We start from the raw sequence: 19,459 nt of genomic DNA, 5'->3' as shown, positions 1-19,459 counted from the left end.
ATGTTGTGTTCCTTACTTGACTAGCCAACAGCAAGAGTGATTGGTGTTGGGGAATTCGAATAACCATGGTTTTAACTTAAATACTTGTTGTAATGTAAATATTTTTTTACCGTGTTTGTAATCCACTTTAACTTCAATTTGTAGGAATCGCGAGATTTTGGAACTTGGTTTGGACAATGAGGATTCTGAACATGAGAACGATGAGGACACCAATCAGAGTAAGCTAAATAACTCATTTTGAATAAAAGTCGAATGTGAAATGAATGTTTTGTTTATTTCCTTCCTGTATGTTGTATGGGTCTGACTGTGTGTGTGTGTGTGTAATGTAAGTTTGTATGTATTTGTACAGTAAAATGAGGGGAGGGGGTCGGGGTCGGTAAAGGAAGTATCAAAGAATCTTTTGTTGTGTGCTGACAGTTGTTTTGTTTCACCTCAGGTTCAACTCTGCAGGACAAGGATGAGGACCCGGTTCCAGCTGAAACGGGTCAGAACCACCCTTTCTTCCGGCGCTCTGACTCCATGACCTTCCTGGGCTGCATCCCACCTAACCCCTTCGATGTCCCCCTGGCTGAGGCCATTCCACTGGCAGACCAGCCCCACCTCCTGCAGGTAACAGCTGCTGCTCGTCAGTTTATGTGCCTGTCTGGGTTCTCCTGACACAGTAGAGATGAAAGGGTTATAGATACACAGTCCATGACCTACATAAATGTAACAGCATATAAGTATGCCACGAAATGCCGTACAGTGACATTGCTGGTAACTACTATTAACATTGGAACTCCTGAAGGTGCAAGTCAGCTTCCTAAAATTTCTGATATGCCAAAAATTCAACTGATGTCTGACATGCAGAACATTGATGTCCTTCACGCTATTAATGACAATTTGTTGTGGAGAGCCTGTGTAAACACTTTCAAGTGAGCATGCAGTCAAAAGCTAGACTAGCTTAACTGTTACCATGATATAATATAATGGCCAAGCTCTGTCATTGGCTTTGACTGAATTTAGCCTCTTCTCTTGCAGCCCAATGCCAGGAAGGAGGATCTGTTTGGTCGTCCCTCTCAGGGTTTGTACTCCTCCTCCTACATGGCAACCAAAGGCCTGGCTGAGGCAAGCATGGACAGGAACTGCCTGGAGGTAAACATGGGCTCCTCTCTACCCTCCCCCTCTCAGGTATACCACCCCTCTCTTCACTGGACAAACACGCTGCCAGCTGTGTTCTAATATCCATGCATAACAAACACCATTGAAATATTAAAGTAACTTCCATTTTGAATAGAAATCTGTAAAAACTATCCATGATTCATTAGTTCCTCATTATTTCCAATGGTATTTGAGAACACTGGAAATAATAGGCAGCAGGAAATAATGGATATATTGGATAGTCTTTTTGCTGTCACTGAAACTCAAGTGTGGATATTGGAACACAGTCTGTGTTCTGTCTCATTTCCATATTTCCATTCTTTCATCATCACACTGTCATATCTCACCATCAGTTTACATGACTAAATAACCCCTCTGAACCCCACTGAAACAGATCCTGCCCACTAAGATGTCTTACTCAGCCAACCTTAAGAATGTGATGAGTATGGAAACTGGCCAGAGGAGCACTGGGAACCAGTCACTTGCGGAACAGGAGCTGGAGGCTTCAAAACCGGGTCCTTCACCCCATGACCTCGCTGCCCAGCTGAAGAGCAGCCTTCTTGCAGAGATTGGCCTCACTGAGAGCGATGGACCTCCTCTGCCATCATTCAGGTACCAAACTAGTCTGTGCTCTAATGTTGGTTTTGTAAATGCAACCGCTGGAAATTTTCCTCAGATATATGAAAATGTCAGTGCACTAAAATGCCATCTGATTTATCGAAAATGTGAACATACAGTGTGTTGAAAGAAATTCTAGGCATCGGTTCATTTCTACATCCTTCACAAATGGTAACACTGGGCAGAAACGACAACTGCTAACATTGTATTAGAGATAGGATGATGTCTTAACCTACTATAATTTTGTTTTCATATTCTACTGAAATGCAATTACTGCATCAAATGTTGTTCTGCTTTTGTTTTGTCTTTCCAGACCTCACTGTAGTTTCATGGGGATGATGATTTCACATGACATGCTACTAGGTCGCTGGCGTCTGTCACTGGAGCTCTTTGGTCGTGTCTTCATGGAGGATGTTGGAGCTGAACCTGGATCGGTACAGTTTATCTGAATAGGCATTTAATTTAACCAAGTAGCGATTGATCTGACATTCTCTACTTTTTTGCTTAAGAGTAGATAAATAGATACTTGCTAACAACCAGCTATACAAGGATTGTATAGAGCTGCACTCTTGACTACTTACTGTATTTTTCCTATTCAATATCTAAAATATGTTGATGTGGATAATGATTGTGTTTTTGGTTGTTTATCCCAGATCCTCACAGAGTTGGGTGGTTTTGAAGTAAAGGAATCCAAGTTCCGTCGGGAGATGGAGAAGCTGAGGAATCTGCAGTCCCGTGACCTGGCCCTGGAGGTGGATCGGGACCGAGACCAGCTAATACAGCAGACCATGCGTCAGCTAAACACGCACTTTGGCAGGCGTTGCACAACCACACCCATGGCCGTGCATCGGGTGAAGGTTACCTTTAAAGATGAGCCGGGCGAAGGCAGCGGCGTGGCCCGCAGCTTCTACACAGCCATCGCCCTGGCCCTCCTCTCCAACGATAAGCTGCCCAACCTTGACTGTGTTCAGAGTGTCAGCAAGGGCATGCAGGCCAGCAGTACGTGTCATCACGATTACAATTCAAGTATGACAATACATAGAAACTATACTGTCTTAATGAACCTGTTTTCACTGTTGCATTCAGTAGTAATTTTTTGATGCTTTAATCCATTATGTCATATGTTAAGAGATTATTTTCACATAGAAAAAAAATCATATTCAAAGGCTAGCTTGTTTTTCTTCAATGTGTGTGTATTTGTCTGTAGATCTAATGCAGCGCTTGAGAAACAGAGATCGGGAAAGAGAGAGAAGAAGTGGAGGGCTTCGAGCAGGATCTCGGAGAGATCGAGACAGGTTAACTCCAGTTTAATACATATATACCCTTTTTACAATAAACGCAAGAGTAGGCGTTGTGTGATTTTGCAACAACCCTGTGATTTTGTGTTCTGCAGAGACTCGAGGAGGCAGCTGTCCATAGATACCAGGCCTTTCAGGCCTTCATCAGAGGGAAACCCCAGTGATGAGCCCGACCCCCTGCCTGCACACAGACAAGCCCTGGGTGAAAGGCTCTACCCACGTGTTCACGCAATGCAACCGGTAATGAATCACCTGCACCCTTCAAAGCTCTGTGTAAACAGATTTGTATCCATTTCAGAACAGGTCAATATGTCTTGACTACCACCATTTGCATGAAATTGTCATTACCCATTCAAAAGGCAAGATTAGGAAACCATTTGATTTTAGAGAGCACATGACCTTTACGTCATTGTCGCCAAGCACCATCAATTTTCACATGATTGGAAACATACTTTGACTACTACTGTTTTACTATATGTATGGCTACCAGTCTACTTAAGTGGAGATATTGATGGTTTCCATCAGTGTACTTAACCCAGCTGTGTGTTTGTCTCCTCAGGCGTTTGCCAGTAAAATCACAGGCATGTTGCTGGAGCTGTCCCCTGCCCAACTGCTGCTGTTGCTGGCTAGTGAGGATTCTCTCCGGGCCAGGGTAGAGGAGGCCATGGAGCTTCTCATCGCACATGGAAGGTATTGATATAGATGCTTAACAAAATGACTATCATAAGCTCTGTTCACTATAATAACACATATGGTCCTACTCTCAAGTGTTGTATGAGTACATCAAAATGAAATTGTCATGAACTAAATCTAAGCTCTGTCCCCCCTAGGGAAAATGGTGCTGACAGCATATTGGACTTGGGTCTCCTGGAGGCTCCAGAGAAAGCACAAGTAAACTCAACATTTCTATTTGCACCCTATACTATCGTAACATGTAGTTAATCATGTAATTTCTGGGATGGCACATTAAGAAATACTTTCTTTTTTAGACTGATCAGTCTTTCCACAATTGACAGTCTTTTCTCTTCCTCCTCGTGTGGTTGTAGCAGCAGGAGAACCGTAAGCGTCATGGCTCAACACGCAGTGTGGTTGACATGGAGCTGGACGACCCAGATGACGGTGACGACAACGCTCCTCTCTTCTACCAGCCTGGGAAACGAGGCTTCTACTCTCCTCGACCTGGCAAGAATACAGAGGCCAGACTGAACTGCTTCCGTAACATTGGCAGGTAATGAATTGTCTTCTTTTTTTAGTCACACATGAAGAGAATTGTATATACCATTTGATTAGTCAAATATATAAGTACTATTTTACCCAAATCCTCTGAAAAGGACAAAGATTGGGTCACGTCTTAAAGAAAGTAGGAAACAGTAAATGAAATGTATTTCCTCCACAGGATATTGGGGTTATGTCTGCTTCAGAATGAACTCTGTCCAATCACATTGAACAGACATGTCATCAAAGTGCTGCTTGGAAGGAAGGTAAGATAAAATGCAGTTTCTAATATATTTTTGCACCTGCATTAAGGCCTTATTACATGATCGTGGTGCTTTTCAGAATTGACTTGCTAAATCTCATCTCGCTTTTGTTACTGCAGGTGAACTGGCATGATTTTGCCTTCTTTGACCCGGTCATGTATGAGAGCCTGCGGCAGCTGATCCGCCATTCTCAGGCTGGTGAAGCAGATGCAGTATTTGCTGCGATGGACCTGGCCTTCGCCATTGACCTCTGTAAAGAGGAGGGAGCTGGACAGGTAAAGGACTACACTGTCATTGTGTCAAATAATGTACATTTAAATACTAAAATTTAACAAATGAGTTCTTAGTTTGTGTTGTTAAGTCTAAAAACAGGTAAAAAAAATAAAATGATTTAAGTATAGATGGTGCAAGGACCATGTTTCACTGGAAACTTATGAATTGAAATATGAGATTGATGATGATTTTTGGGTACAGTATTATTGTCGTCAGAAAATGTATGTCAAAATGTATGACAAACATGTACTGAAGTGTTTGTTGATGACGTATTCTTCCTGGTTCAGGTGGAGCTTCTGTCTGGTGGAGTCAACATGCCAGTAACTCCCCTCAACGTGTATGAGTATGTGAGGAAGTACGCAGAGCACAGAATGCTGGTGGTGGCTGAGCAGCCTCTTCATGTAAGTAAACCAGTTAAAAAATGTGACTCCCTACTAACTGCCAGTAAATACAGAGATATTCAGTGTTCTACCAAACTTCATCTCAAAGTGTGTCAGTTTTTTTATTGAACATAGACAAATGTTTTGTCAGTCGTCAATTAAGATAGAATGTCTGTGTGTTTCATAGGCAATGAGGAAGGGTTTGCTAGATGTACTCCCTAAGAACGCCCTGGAGGACTTGACGGCTGAGGACTTCAGGCTGCTGGTCAACGGCTGTGGAGAAGTCAACGTCCAGATGCTCATTAGCTTCACTTCTTTCAATGATGAATCTGGTATGCTGCCGTCTTTGGATCTTTCACCGTCTTATCTCTGTTTCCTGCATTAACTCAGACAAGAAAGATTTACTGTCCTACATGTTTTTTTTACTGTGACATGGTAAGCAAAGACTTGTTCTTCATCCAACAGGGGAAAATGCAGAAAAGCTACTGCAGTTTAAACGCTGGTTTTGGTCCATAGTGGAGAAGATGAGCATGACTGAGAGGCAAGATCTGGTAAGTCTGTTCTCATCGGAATTCTCCTACTAAACAGAGACTCATCGGGGCTCTCAGCAGTGCTTAGCATTGCCATGAATTATGTGAGATGCATTACAGAGCATTCTCGGTCAGGTCCCCGATGCTGATGAACAATCTGAACAATGATTGTCAGGTAGCTACAGAAGTCTTTAAGTCTCTTCCTTAAACAAACTTTCCAAAACGAAAATGTTTTTTGAGACTGTATTGGATGTCTTATTTTTAGCCCCACTTACAGAGGCGCAACACTTAAACAAAGTGTGTTTAATACAGGCTAACTTGGTTAATCAAGTCAGTTGTAACTTAAGTCCAGTTCGGTGCCTTTGAGGGGACCTAGCTGGGTTTTTAAGACTTCTACCTATTTCATTCGGGGCTTGTTAGTCTGGAAACATGTCAATGCACAACCGCCTTACACAAGAGCCCCACTATAGTCTTAAATGGTTGCACCTTTTTTAGTCATGCATTCTAAATAGTAAAAACAAAACAATGCAGGAGCAGTAAGGTGTTGGTCACTTATTGTTTCTCACCATCTCATTCTTTTTTCTGCTTGTTCTGTTTCTCTTAATCATCCTCGGTGTCACCTACAGCGTACATCTATTGCACGGGTGCAAAAGAATAGGGATATAAATGAATTTATTTGTCTTCTATCAGTTGCAACCTTATTTTGATATTTGTGTGAGTAAAATGTACTGTTGCATCCTGCAGAGGCGAGCCTTTAGTCTGAAATGTCATTCTAAGACATTAAGTGACGTGTACGACCAGCACTAGTGAATGCCAACCAGCAAAGACATATTCAATAATATAATTGGTTCAAAGCCTCTCTCTTTTGTTGCGCATTTTGCTTTTTACTCATCCCAGTACACACACATTTTAACAAAATAGAAAATATCTCAATTGCAAATGGAAAATGTGAGAAATGATTTCCTTTTCCCCAGGTGTACTTCTGGACCTCCAGCCCTTCTCTGCCTGCCAGCGAGGAGGGCTTCCAGCCGATGCCCTCCATCACCATCCGGCCTCCAGATGACCAGCACCTCCCCACAGCCAATACCTGCATCTCACGTCTCTACGTGCCACTCTATTCTTCAAAACAGATACTCAAACAGAAACTCCTGCTAGCCATTAAGACCAAGAATTTTGGTTTTGTGTAGAGGTTCGACAGAAAAGAGTTTAAAAAAAAAAAAAAGGAAAAAAGAAAAACATGTTTACTGTTGTGTAATATTTACCTAGCTCCATTTTTCTAGATTTATTTTTTGTCTATACAATTTTATGAAATTCGACATACTGTCGCTATCTCCCCAGGCGGTAATATTTGTTTGTGTTGTGAACACAAACAGCTTGTTATTTTTATTTCAATTTTTATTGTTTTTTTTCTTTTGTGTTGATGAAGAAGAGGTATACAGTCCAGAACATTCCTGCATTGGCACTGTAAAATGTAAAGCCCACAGCCCTGCTCTATTGGCTTAAACCTTTGCTTCCCAGGAATGTGGTTTGACAGAAGGCTGTCTGCCGAAACCCAGCCAAAGATGACAGCAGTAGAAGTATTTAAAAGAAGAAAAGAAGACACTGTGATTATAAGTTTTTCCTTCCCTAGTAAAGTACTATCACTGACAGTTCACTGCTGCCTTTGTGGAAAGTCCTCTTTTTCTTGTACAGGGGGAGTAGGGAATTTCAAAATAAACTTGGATGCAAATAAGTTGTCCAGTCTTTTTTTTTTTTTTATTGTTTTATATCAAGAGTAGTGGGGAATCACTGTTACATTAGTGTGAGAGGAGGCTATGAACATGTCACAAAGATTTTACTTGCTACACATCTGTTTAAGACCATTTACTCTTTTACTCCTGGTCTTCATAAACTACCGGGTAATTGCTGTTGTAGTGTCAATAAAATTATCATCAGCTGTATTATTGAAATGATTGTGTTCATGCAGTTTTGCACTAGCTTGTTGAGCAAGGACGCTTTTGTGTGTTTGGATTATATAAATAAAAAAAGAAATGTAAAAGAAAAAGCTGCAACTACAGTAAAAGTGATACTGTTTTAACAAAGTGTTGGAAATACACAAAATCCAAGGATTTCTTTAGTATGACTGTTCGGCCAATCACAGAAGAGAACTCGTGGCCCGTCCGTTATTGGAGCTGTCACGGCCCGTTTGTGTTGCCTTCAAGTGAACTGTCAAAAAAAGGAGAGACGCGAATTCAGTTGAGGAGGGAGGGAAAGTGCGAGTAGATGACACACAAAATCAGACTTTCTTAAATGTAATGCGGGTAAAGCACTTTGTCAACAACATATAGCAAATATGATACAACAAATGTTGGCAAATAACAAACTAAAGCAATGGAATACCCGAAGCGTTGACCTCCTCTTTCGTCTGCCTTTATAAACATATAGTATATGTGTTGTCTTCAAAAGTACAACAGCTACGAAAACACTGATTTTGTTCTTTTAACTTATGTCATATGACTGTTACAATGTACATTTATCACGGCTACATATACGGATGCGATATTCAAATTGAACGTCACGTTTACAAGCAACAGTGAAGGCAACACTTCTCCTCCAGTCAAAACGGAGCCATATGAGGTGAACCTGCCTTACTCGCGGTCACAGTGGATGTATGGTGGTGGTCAGCTAACGGCGTATTATCTTACAATGATATCAGCTAGCCTGATGGCTAGTTAGCTGTTCGTCACTGCAGACTGTACACGATATAGGTAGCTAGCTGGCTGTCTGGCTAGGCCGATGTTGCTGGCGGAGGAGGGGATGAATTTATTGTCTTCCATCATGTCGAAGTCGTTCCGTTATTTTTAGCTAGCACCCTTGGCTAGCGCAGCTAATAGCGGTAAGCAAAGCGTGACTAATCGGTCTGTTGTCTGAAAAACAATAGTAATGGAGCAGTGGCAGGACGCGGCCTCTCAGCAGGTCAAGCTGCTTACAAATCGTGTGAATGAACTGTTGTCTAAAGGCCTGGGGCTGCTACGCTCCGAGCTCGGTGTGGATTTGGGACTGAAGCCTGAGCTTATTCCGCCATGGGTGATCCTCTTAGCGGCATGTACCGGGCTGGTGCTGATGGTCGCACTGTGGGCCTCAACCTGCCGGGCAATCTTCAAGAAACGACCTGCTGTAAGCCCTGTGGACGACGGCCTTGAAGTTAAACGTGGTGTCAGTAAACCTGTCAAGTCTGAGGAACCGAAGAAAAAGAAGAAGAAGGCAGAAAAGGTACGTAGAATAAATGAAACCAGTCTACACCCTATCCTAGCTTGATAGCAGGACAGTTAGCAAAGCTAGCTGTCAAGCTACCCCCACAGTGACAGTTGAATCTCATGTCATAGCTAAAACGATAGCTAGCCTCAGGCTAGTGTCCGAACTAGCCCATTTTAGCCCTACTGTCAAATATGAATTGCTTGAAAGGAATATAGCTGAAAATGCTCATGACCCTCAACAGTTTTATTCTTAACGTGTCTTCCAGAAAGCTCAGTCAAATGGAAGAGCTGTGGCTGAACCACAGGAAGAAGCCATTGTGTCGGAAGAGATAGTGCCACATCACCAGCCGCCCCCACAAGTGGTCAAGACGGAAAAGGTTGCAGAGGTAATTTGTTGTACCAAAGACATGACAACACACGGGCAGAGACCAGAACATCTTGTCAGATGTAAAGGGGTGCCTAGGTTGTGCTTGTATAAATGACTGCACATGGCCTCTGTCGCTTGTAAGTCACATCATTATTTCGTGGGTTGTCTTTCATGGAGAGCTGCTCAGAAATCCCCATGTTTTCTCGCTGTCCCCTGCAATGATGTAACCAGGCCAGCTGCCAGTGTTGGGTTACAGTTTTTAGCTTGCATATGCAGCAAAATCCTGGAGGATGACTCCTGGCTTGGGACAACCTTTCATCTCATACCACACTCTGGATACTACAAAATAGCACAAAAGGTTCTGGAGTCAGGATGTATCTGGGTATACACTAAGAGGTGGGAATATTGCTAACAGGAAGGATATGTTGCAGATTTAGGGAGTCTTGGACAGTGGATGTAGTTTCACTTATAAATAGACGTGGCTGGAGCATGCTCATTTGATTGAGTGTCCATGGTTCAGTCAGCATGGGGTCACTCGCCCAGTTGCTGTTCTTGGATGTGAAATCATATGTCCTGCTTAGTATACATGCGCTGCAGCCCTGTCGTCTTCTTTCAGCCCCTTTTCACAAGTCCTGGTGAATTTCTTTGTCAAACACACACTGATGTCATTTTAACCTTATGCCCAACATTTTTCTTCTTAAAGACAAAGAAGTCCAAGAAGAAGGCCAAACAGTCCGTAAAGGAGAGCAAGACAGTGACAGATGGCAAAGAACCAGAAGAAGGTGAAATATTATTATAAATTCTGTTATAATTAAGTATTTTAGTCAAAGTGATATCTGGGTATCATCACACATACGGAGGATGCCTGTATTAGTTTTGTTTTTTATGTAGCCACCATAGTGGCCTTGGTAAAAGTAAACCGGCCTTATTTATAACATACTTATTGCAGTAGCATGGGAGCTGCAGTGGACTCTTTTTCTCAGCAAAATATATTTAGTCCCTGCCTCTGTTCCTTTATCCTGCCCTAATCCATACCATGTTTCCTTACTAATCCCATAATGAACCCTACAGTATTTTGCAACTAATTCCTCACTGCGCTCAATATTACCTTTCAGGCACATGGGAGACCAAGGTCAGCAACAAGGAGAAGCGTGAGCAACGCAAGAAGGACAAGAGTTCCAGTGATGGCTCAGCCAGTCCTGGAGGAGGGGACACCCCCGTGAGCACTCCCCCAGAGCAGCTCAAGGCCCCTGTGGCACCTGCACCTGCCAACCAGAAGAAGAAAAAAGGTGCCTCTTAAAACTATATATTTTCTTTTAGATGGTGATTTTTTTTTTTTCTTTTGAGGCGGTTTTTAAAACAATGAGAAAAGGAGTTTGCAACCTTACCTTGTTCAAAACATGTACACATTGAGACAAAGCAAAAACTCATAAGACCATCTTGGAAAAACAGCTTAATATGACACCTAGAGAGAGATATTTCTGTCTGTTGTTCTGTATAGGCTGTTATTGCATTTGGTTGGTGTCTTGTTGACAGGACCGACTATAAATAGAGGCTTTAGGGGAATTGAATTGAGTCTCGAGTGAGTTGTGTTTGCGCGTGTGGTCCCTTCAACAGTAGGCTCTCATGGATGGTGCACTTGACATTTATTGATCTTTTTAAATTCTTTCTTTCCAGGAGAATCTGCAAAAGTGAAGGCAGAGAAGGTTGAGGCTGTTGTACCTCAAGGTAATTATCAGTAGAATATGCTTCATCATTCATCATTGACCGGTCATATGTCAGTGCTTTGGGTGTCTTTCTTTAATTTTTCTAATCTCTAATCAACCAAACGTTCACATGCCTTACGGGGAACTCCTGTAATGGATGAGTCACCTTACTGATGTGTTTATTCTGGCTGAGTACCAAGTGTTTCTTTCTTGTTATTAGTTAACAGCAGCGAGGTGGCAGCAGTTCCTGTTGCTATGACTGACATGGCTGTAAATGTTCCTGCTCACGCCATTCCCACTAAGACGGTTCCCTGGGCAACCAATAGAGAACAAGCATCACGGTGCAGTGGTGATATTGATGGTAATAATGTTTTATCTCTAGTACTAATTTGATTTGTTGTTGAAGCCTACATGTGCTAGTCTAATACTTCAAAGCTTTATGCCGTTTCATGAAGAAGTCAAAGGCTGATAACTCTATCATTGCAGTGTCAGAGGCAGTGAGGCACTGATTGATAAACTGGATTGGTATTGATGCCAGTGTCAACCACAATAAATGTACCAGGTATCAGCAGATATAACTGATCCATATTAAAGTCTGTTTCTGAGTAATTGACATTATAACATATGAATATGATTGTAAAACAATTTATCTACCTGACCTGGGTTCAAAGTTCATTCTAAACCTTGGAAACAGCAATTGTAAAATCAATCTGATCATAAGACTTAGGGCGTTTTCACACCTGCCTTGTTTAGTTCAGTTGAATCGAACCCTGGAGCGTTTACCCCCTTGGTGCAGTTCGTTTTGGAAGGTGTGAACACATCAATCGCACTCGGGTGCGGACCAAAACAACCGGACCGAGACCTTGTGGAAGATGTGGTCTCGGTCCGGTTCCAAACAAAATCTGGTACAGTTCGTTTGTGGTGAGAACATGATCCAACTCGATCCGACCCAATTGCAGGAAGCATCAGTGCTTAACCCCAAATTTCCACTGGCTACGTGTCCGCAGCGTTACGGCCCGATCAGGTTTTTTGCTCTGCCATCCGCCATCCGGTAACCCCCGGTTGCGTTTTGAGACGGACACGGCGCAGTACAGTAGACAGCTGGCGTCTCGAGGCCGAGGAGTTTCCGCGATAATCACATGATCACTCGCGACTTGCTGCATATGCAAGGTCTGTGTCATAAAAACAACAACACGAAGTGTTTCCGACCGAAGGATCAGCAGAAGAGCTTGTGTTAGTCTCTTTTTTGAGATTTGTGTGCTGGTGTAAACACGGAGTGTTTTATTTTGAAAAGTAACCGGATGTCATATTGTTGTTGTTTCAGTGCTTGACTTCCTGTCTGCTTGGTGCTAAATTCAGCTGCTTTGCTGCTTCGTTTTCGAAATTTAGACCAATTAGAGAGCAGTTTCCTCACGCATCACACATTTTGGTCCACTTGTAAATGCTGCTGTGTGAACACAAACCAAACTCGAGGTAATATGCAACATTGTAACAAGTTGGTCCCTGATTCGGACCAGAGAAAACGAACTATAGGTGTGAAAACGCCCTTATTTAGTAGCTGTTCTGTGACCATATCACATGAACTCCATTTACAGCTCAAAACTAAATCGACTTATTGGTGGGAATATTTTTTGTGCAAATATCTACCTAAGAAGAGTAAATGATGTTGATGTACTTCAATCTAGCTCTTGCAAAGGTTGGACTCAGATTAGAATTAGACTGGCAACATTTCATGGATTAGATGACCAATAGCAAATTAATAAGAAAATTAGATTGAATGATCATTTTAGTTAATATTTCTAAGCAAATATGCATAAACCACAAATGAATATAAAATAAAAAAATCAGCTAACTAATATAACAAAGGCTCAATGGATGATTAAAGGATTGATTTAGCTGTTAATATTTTTTCTTTGGGCAAGAATCTGAGGCAAAGAGCTACTGAAAGGTCTTCTTCAGTTCAGTGAGTAGAGCTAGCAATTATTTTGTTCTCCCCAGTTTCTGTAGTGAATAACAAATGACTGGTCAGACATGATTGGCATTCTGTCAAAGGCTAGAAAGTAACAGCTCAGATTGGAGGGGAACAGATGTAATTATCCGTTCAGTATGCAGCCAGAGAATTGCCCAATCAAAAATCATGTGTGCACATTGTGAGAGAGCAGTTATTTTAAGCAAGCCGTGATATCGTAGCATATGTGAAATGTGTGTGTTTCAGAGTCGTGGACTGTGATTGAGGCGGGGATACCCACAAGTGAGCGTAACCTGGTGTCTTTAGCTGGACTGAGTGCTGCTACTGCTGGTAAGTATACATTAAACTGTTGATGTGACACGTGCAGGTCGAGCCTGGCAAAGGAAGAGTTTTCCATGGCCGCCCTCGTGGATGGTAGGCCCACTCCTTTTTTTGTGTCTTTTTAGAGCCCCAGCCTGTGATGGACCTGCCTTGGCTCAGTCAGCACAGAGTGGACGACGAGTGGTCTGGAATCAGTAAGGCCAATATATCGATTTTATATGGTGCTCTATTTAGCTTTGATCTATCTTTATATTTCTGACACTAATATGCACTTGTAACTATTGTCTGATGTTCTTTGTGTTTGACAGATGGTGGCTCAGTCGACCCCAGCTCCGACTGGAACGCCCCATCTGAGGTCTGGGGCAACTATGAAGAGCCCGCTCCTCAGCCCCCTCCCACTCAGGAGCAGCCCATCCCCGAGTCAGCCAAGGCGAATCTGCTGATTGCGGCGGCTGTAAGTATGCTCAGGATTTGGGACATAACTTGAGTGTTAGAAGAGTTTCCTGGAAGTTTTAGAAATTACAAACCAGTAATTGATGACTCCCTTGGGTGCCTGCCTCTGGTCACTGACTATGGCCCTGCTGCTCATAGTAGTGACTCAACACAGTAGACTGAGTACACACAGCCTTTGTTGTGCTTTAGGTCTTTATTTAATGGTGAACAGAGGTGTCTTCTGTAATTGTGGCAGATCAGACCACTTCTCAGGACTGGGTAGATCTACACAGATTATACTTAAGTCAAAATGTCTGCCATGAACCGTGTTTGTCATTGCATGTGAAAAATGAATTAATATCATGACTGACATGCTTAACACAATGGAATTGTTTTAACGCAAGTATAGTGGCATGCATTACTGTTTGTCAGTGGTGTTCTTAATACTACCACCAGATGGCAACCAAGTGTTGGATTTTCAACTAGTTTAGTTGGAGATTCAGATGTGCTATACCTGTAGCAGCTAAAGTAGCTCCAAGCAGTGATGACAGGGCAAGGTCAATTTATTTGTATAGCACCTTTCAAAGTGAAATTTGAAATGCTGTACATAATTAAGTTATTAAGATAGGATATAATAGAAACACAATGCAATAGAAAAGAGTCATGTAAATAAGATTTTAAGAGTAAAATAAAATGGACTTTACCGCAAGGTAAGGCAAGTTTATTTGTATTGCACAAGGTCACTCAAAGTGCTTTACATGAGCATGCAAATAACATTGAAAGAAATTAGAAATTGCATTTGAAATTGGACATCAAGAGGACATCAAGATACAAAACATTAAAACAAGTTAAGAAATTGGGAAGTAGGATAAAATAGAAAAAGTAAAAAAGAGACAAGAATAGAAAATAAAAGTCACAGTGCAGTTCAAAGCTTTAAAATTGCTTCAATGAAAAGCAGTGGCAAACAGAAAGGTCTTCAGTCTTGATTTAAAAGGGGTGAGAGTTGGAGCCGACCTGCAGTTTTCAGGGGGTTTGTTACAGATATGTGGCGCATAATAACTGAAAGCTGCTTCTCCATGTTTAGTTCTGACTCTAAGGACTGAAAGCAGAACTGAACCTGACAACCTCAGAGGTCTGCATGGTTCATAATGTGGCAGCAGATCAGAAATGTATTTGGGCCTGAAACCACTAAGTGCTTTATAAAGCAACAGCAGGATTTTGAAATCTATTCTTTGACAGACAGGAAGCCAGTGTAAAGATCTAAGAACTGGAGTGATGTGTTTAACTTTTTTGGTCCTTGTCATGACTCGCGCAGCAGCATTCTGAATCAGCTGCAGCTGTCTTGGATTTTTTTGAGAATAAAGGCACCATTACAGTAATAACCACAGAGGTTTGGTCGAGCCCACTTCTTTCTTAAACCAAAACCTCTGATTTTTTTTCATTTTAAAGGTGCAAATGATGACACAGTTAATGATTACAAATGTTCAGACTTCATGTCATGTTTTATCCATGTGTGTTTGTCAGGACGATGATGAGGATGAGAAGGACAAGGGAGAGAGTGCTGCTGACGGGTCAGGCAAAACTAAAAAGAAGAAAAAGAAGAAGAAGAAGGCTGCTGAGGAGGCAGCTGGCCAGGTAACTGCTAGTGAGAATTCACACAAACACAGTGCAGAAAAAGCTGTACTTGCGCATTCGTTTCGCCAAATATGAAATATTAGTGCAGTAGTACGACTAAACACTCCATTTACAATGTTTTGTGGCTGTGTACTTTGATGCGTGCACTACAGGATGCATCTAACATGTAGAATCCAATCATATCTATCCATTCAGAAGCTCTTTATTCTCTTGACCCAGGTGATCAACTAATTAATATTTTAGTCTTAGAAATTTCCAACAGTTTTTTGAAATTTGCTGCACAGTTTGACGTAAACTTGGCTTGTGTCCTTGTCTCCTGTGAAGGGCGAGGAGCCAGAGAAGGAGGCGGCAACTGCAGCCTCGGTTAAGAAGCAGCCACCTGTTCAGGAGAATACCGCTGCCGTCCAGCCTGTCAAAACAGCTGCTGTCGAGGTCAGTGCTGTAAATATCTGACTCGGGAGCACATCATCCCAAAGAGCCACAGAGCAGTTCCTGCTATGTCAGTTTAATATCAAAAAGGGATGTGAATAAACTATGTAATAATGTAATTCAGTCAAATTACATTGTGATTAGACAAGTAAACATACATTTTCCATGTGCAGTATTTTGTAATTGTATCACGTTTGTGGATTTTAATGTGATCAATACTTATCATGTTTCCATCTTTCTTACAGGCCAGAGTGGAGCAACCAGTGAAGGACAACATATCCCAGAAACCCCCTGTCACACAAGTGCCACAGAAGCCAACTGATGGTGAGCCCACTGCCAAGCAGAATAACCTCTCTGCTCCAACACAACAAAGTAAGCAGGTTAACCATACTGAAGGCAATACAGATTCTTGAGGGTGAGGCGCAATCATCCAGGGTAAAATATCTGATTGAGACATCTCCAAGTTACAATTCAGTTTTAAATTGCATTGGTGGTCTACACTCTTACTAGCATATATCAAGTAAAACATTGCAGAAAGCCATGTTTCTATAAAATGAAACTTGTGAAGTGGTACTAGCCCAGTCAGGCTCCCCTTTCTTTTTTAACTCCTGCAAGCCAGGGAAAAATCATTCCTCACATTGAGAACATACATTGAGATATCCCAGTTAGTCAGGTTGTTTGGGTTATTGATTTTAGGAGGCGGAGGAAGTGATGGAAGCCTGAGAATTATTGCCAGATGTCGTGTTTGTCTTTTTGAAATGGCCGTCCCAGCTCCAACCAGCTTTCTTTTTTTCCAGTTTAATTTGTTCAGCTTTTTACAAGGTAATTACAATAACAGACATTAGGGAAAGCCATGGGCGATCTCACTTATTGACACAAGTGGTTCATGTAGAGTTGTATGAGGTACTTGTCCATAGTCGGTGTATAACCTGCAGTAAATGACCTTCCTCCTGTGTGGTGAAGCAGCTTGTAGTATCGACAGGGAAGCATTTCACCGCCAACGGTACCCACAAAATATGTATCTGAACACTTTTGGTGCTTTTATCTCATACAACCCAAAACCCCACATCAAAAGACCTGAACTATCCCTTAAATACTACGGCTTTAGACCAGCTTTTCTGTCTTGCTCCTGGTCAGCCTGTCACTGTCACAGGTATCTGATTACCTAGAGATAGCTTTACATGTCCTGGTTATTTCATAGCCAGATATCTCTATCTCTCTCTATATATATCTATAGACGTGCGTGCATGCGTGCGTGCGTTTAACTGCTGTGATTTACATTAATTTAGTTTTTATAAACCATTCATCTCTACTATATAAAGTTGTGGTTCCTCTGATAAGAGAGCAAAGATCGGATAAGTATTGATCAGTTACATTATTTGATTGACTGAGGATTGCTGGGTTAAAAAATCCAAAACATTTTATCAGTCAATTTTATTTTCCTAAATATATGTGATTGGTTTGCTGAATAAATGTCATAATTTTCATAATGCACTTCTGTGCAGAAAATGTAGGTCCAAAAATGTTTTGGATTATAGCTAAATTCTAATTCCTTTAAGATGCTTACCATTATCCATATAATACCATGAATTACAGTACATATTTAGAAGGCTATTGTGGATTTGTTTTTAGTTTATTCAGTGGATTTATCAGTTTTGAACCTTATTATTCACACACAGATAAAACATTTTTCAACCACAGTTTATGCTGCTTATTGTTCCTTATTGAAGCTGAACCAAGAGCAGACTTGTTTTTATGTACCCTCCTTTTCTGAGCGTCATTCTGTGAGCCATCATGCCAATATGACACTTTTGGAGAATAATGATATGAACAGAAGTTAATGAAATCTGTTCTCAGCAGTGAACCAAATGGAAGTGTGATCTTACTGACTTAGTGGTGTGAATCACATGTTTGATGTTGGGTGACTAATTTCTGTCTTTTTCTGTCTCTCAGAAAAACCTGAGGAGATCCAAGCGCCTAAGCCGGCAAAGAAGAAGAAGGCGAGGAGAGAGACATGAGACCGAGTCCACTCTGCAGACCTCTGTATGCAAAAGACTTCATATCCTGTTTATGCAACACCTTTTGTGACAAGAACTTTGAACTAAGGTCTTCATGATGGACTTAAACCTTAAAACCTGTCTGGAAATTGAAACGACTTTTATACACCGAGTGTCAGCCGATGGATCATTGAAAACTGAACCTAGATGCAGTGCAATCTAATGTAATGCGGTGTTAATGATTTTTAAGAATGCATTTGATACTCTTGATTCTGTCTCCTAATTCCACTGAATCAAAATACTGATTGAGAGAGCTGTATTGTAGTAATTAGACATTTAGAAAATACTGATCATGTTTAGAAATTTGATGTTGTGGTGGCTAACGGCTGGAGTTTACTGTGTAGAGAATGAAAGCGGTCAACATGCATCAGGTCACACAACGCTGGGCCATAATGATGAACTGGCCTTTGCTTTTTGCAGTCTTTTATTTTGCTCTTACATTTGTGAGCCATGATGGTACAGTGAGTGGAGAGATCAAATGTCTATGTCCCATCAACGGTTTGGCTCAACAAGGGTGTAAACGTATGTCACTCGAATGAGACTTGAGCATCATTGTGTGCAGTAAAGGGAATCATGGCTGCTCTGTATTTTTGCATTCTTATCTGTGACTACAACAGTTCAACTGACTCAGTCCATCTGGTTTGTCCCTTGTCTAATGTTGTACTGCGGTGTTTCGAGACAACTGTTTCCTTGCTGTTCTTACTATCTGTGACTGCTTTGTGGCCAGAGCCGTGTGGGAGCTTCTGATCGTAGGTGTACCTTTGCAGTCATCATCATCTTCATGATTTTCCACCTGTGGTTGATTCGAAAGTCTTCGGAACCTTTTGTAAAACCTGTTTGTAATAAAAGAAAAGCTAAAGCCATATGTAAAAAGACTAAATAAAGGCCAGTTTTTCTATGTTTTGGTTTCTGTATATTTTTAGGTTTTTAGGTCAGCAACCCACTACTGTGTTGTACTCAAAGAACAGTGTGGCAAATTACTGTCATTAGTTGTCTGGGAAAAGCTTCAGGCCCGCAGGTTAAATATAGAAAACAAAAGATGGCTATACAGGAAATCAAAAAAGAAAATGTGACGTTTGGATTAAAAGAAAGAAAACGTCAGGGGAGATTGGAAATGCAGGAGAAGTATTTCAAATTTGAACAATGCTGTTTAAAGACACGACCTGTAATTTCTACATTTGAAGTGTTCGAGCTTCCTCTCTAACATTCTGGACATTCTGGGTTACATCACCGGATTTGATCCTATCTAGTCGGCCTCACGCTCCCTTGTTTATCATCAGCAGGACTGGTTAATGCGCCTTTATCCAGCCCCGTCAAGTTCACCAGAATAAGACCGGAAGCAGGAGGAGTCACACAGTCAGACTGTTACTAGGCAGTTTGAAAATGGGGTCTAAAATTCACCTGAACACGAGTCTGGGGCATTGATATGGCCGGAAGCATATCTCATGTTTTATTACTTTTGCAACTGAATTTTAATGCACAGATGATTGGATGCCATACTGGACATTTTATAATGGGCAGCTTCCAACTTTTTTCTTCTACATTCTGTGAACTAAACAATCGAGTAAATGAGAATATATTTGCTCGATT

At 41.5% G+C, this 19,459-nt stretch overlaps 2 protein-coding genes across 19 annotated transcripts in view; both read left to right on the top strand.

Annotated features, from left to right (window-relative positions):
• Window positions 1-7,449, top strand: part of ubr5 (ubiquitin protein ligase E3 component n-recognin 5) — a 30,214-nt gene extending 22,765 nt beyond the window's left edge. For 3 of the 13 annotated variants that reach the window (XM_030393173.1, XM_030393163.1, XM_030393166.1), the window contains 17 exons: window positions 145-218; window positions 437-609; window positions 1,006-1,170; window positions 1,535-1,752; window positions 2,072-2,192; window positions 2,412-2,784; window positions 2,966-3,053; window positions 3,152-3,296; window positions 3,616-3,746; window positions 3,887-3,947; window positions 4,103-4,284; window positions 4,453-4,537; window positions 4,654-4,809; window positions 5,095-5,208; window positions 5,375-5,519; window positions 5,653-5,738; window positions 6,692-6,968. In XM_030393173.1, the coding sequence (XP_030249033.1) occupies window positions 145-218; window positions 437-609; window positions 1,006-1,170; window positions 1,535-1,752; window positions 2,072-2,192; window positions 2,412-2,784; window positions 2,966-3,053; window positions 3,152-3,296; window positions 3,616-3,746; window positions 3,887-3,947; window positions 4,103-4,284; window positions 4,453-4,537; window positions 4,654-4,809; window positions 5,095-5,208; window positions 5,375-5,519; window positions 5,653-5,738; window positions 6,692-6,904 (2,530 nt within the window). In that variant the 3' untranslated portion in view covers window positions 6,905-6,968. Of the gene's footprint in view, window positions 1-144; window positions 219-436; window positions 610-1,005; window positions 1,171-1,534; window positions 1,753-2,071; window positions 2,193-2,411; window positions 2,785-2,965; window positions 3,054-3,151; window positions 3,297-3,615; window positions 3,747-3,886; window positions 3,948-4,102; window positions 4,285-4,452; window positions 4,538-4,653; window positions 4,810-5,094; window positions 5,209-5,374; window positions 5,520-5,652; window positions 5,739-6,691 lie in introns of all 13 variants that reach the window. The other 10 variants (XM_030393170.1, XM_030393169.1, XM_030393162.1 and 7 more) reach the window with 8 other exon arrangements.
• An 850-nt stretch (window positions 7,450-8,299) lies between these two features.
• LOC115567627 (protein LYRIC-like) lies at window positions 8,300-18,769 on the top strand. 6 transcript variants are annotated; one of them, XM_030394387.1, is made up of 14 exons: window positions 8,300-8,969; window positions 9,220-9,339; window positions 10,024-10,102; window positions 10,436-10,609; window positions 10,998-11,048; window positions 11,247-11,387; window positions 13,242-13,325; window positions 13,442-13,510; window positions 13,625-13,770; window positions 15,273-15,383; window positions 15,708-15,815; window positions 16,058-16,184; window positions 17,647-17,648; window positions 17,766-18,769. In XM_030394387.1, exons 1-14 carry the CDS (start codon window positions 8,640-8,642, stop codon window positions 17,898-17,900), a joined length of 1,677 nt encoding a protein of 558 aa, XP_030250247.1. In that variant the 5' UTR covers window positions 8,300-8,639; the 3' UTR covers window positions 17,901-18,769. The 6 variants fall into 6 exon arrangements, with proteins under 6 accessions (XP_030250247.1, XP_030250246.1, XP_030250250.1 ...); XM_030394386.1 differs by having other exon boundaries at window positions 13,442-13,537; XM_030394390.1 differs by lacking the exon at window positions 17,647-17,648 and having other exon boundaries at window positions 13,442-13,537; window positions 16,058-16,136.
• Window positions 18,770-19,459: the final 690 nt, after the last annotated feature.

The sequence above is a fragment of the Sparus aurata genome, chromosome 17 (genome assembly GCF_900880675.1).
Source record: "Sparus aurata chromosome 17, fSpaAur1.1, whole genome shotgun sequence".
Taxonomy (NCBI): Eukaryota; Metazoa; Chordata; class Actinopteri; order Spariformes; family Sparidae; genus Sparus; species Sparus aurata.
This window is presented reverse-complemented; position numbering and strand designations above follow the sequence as displayed.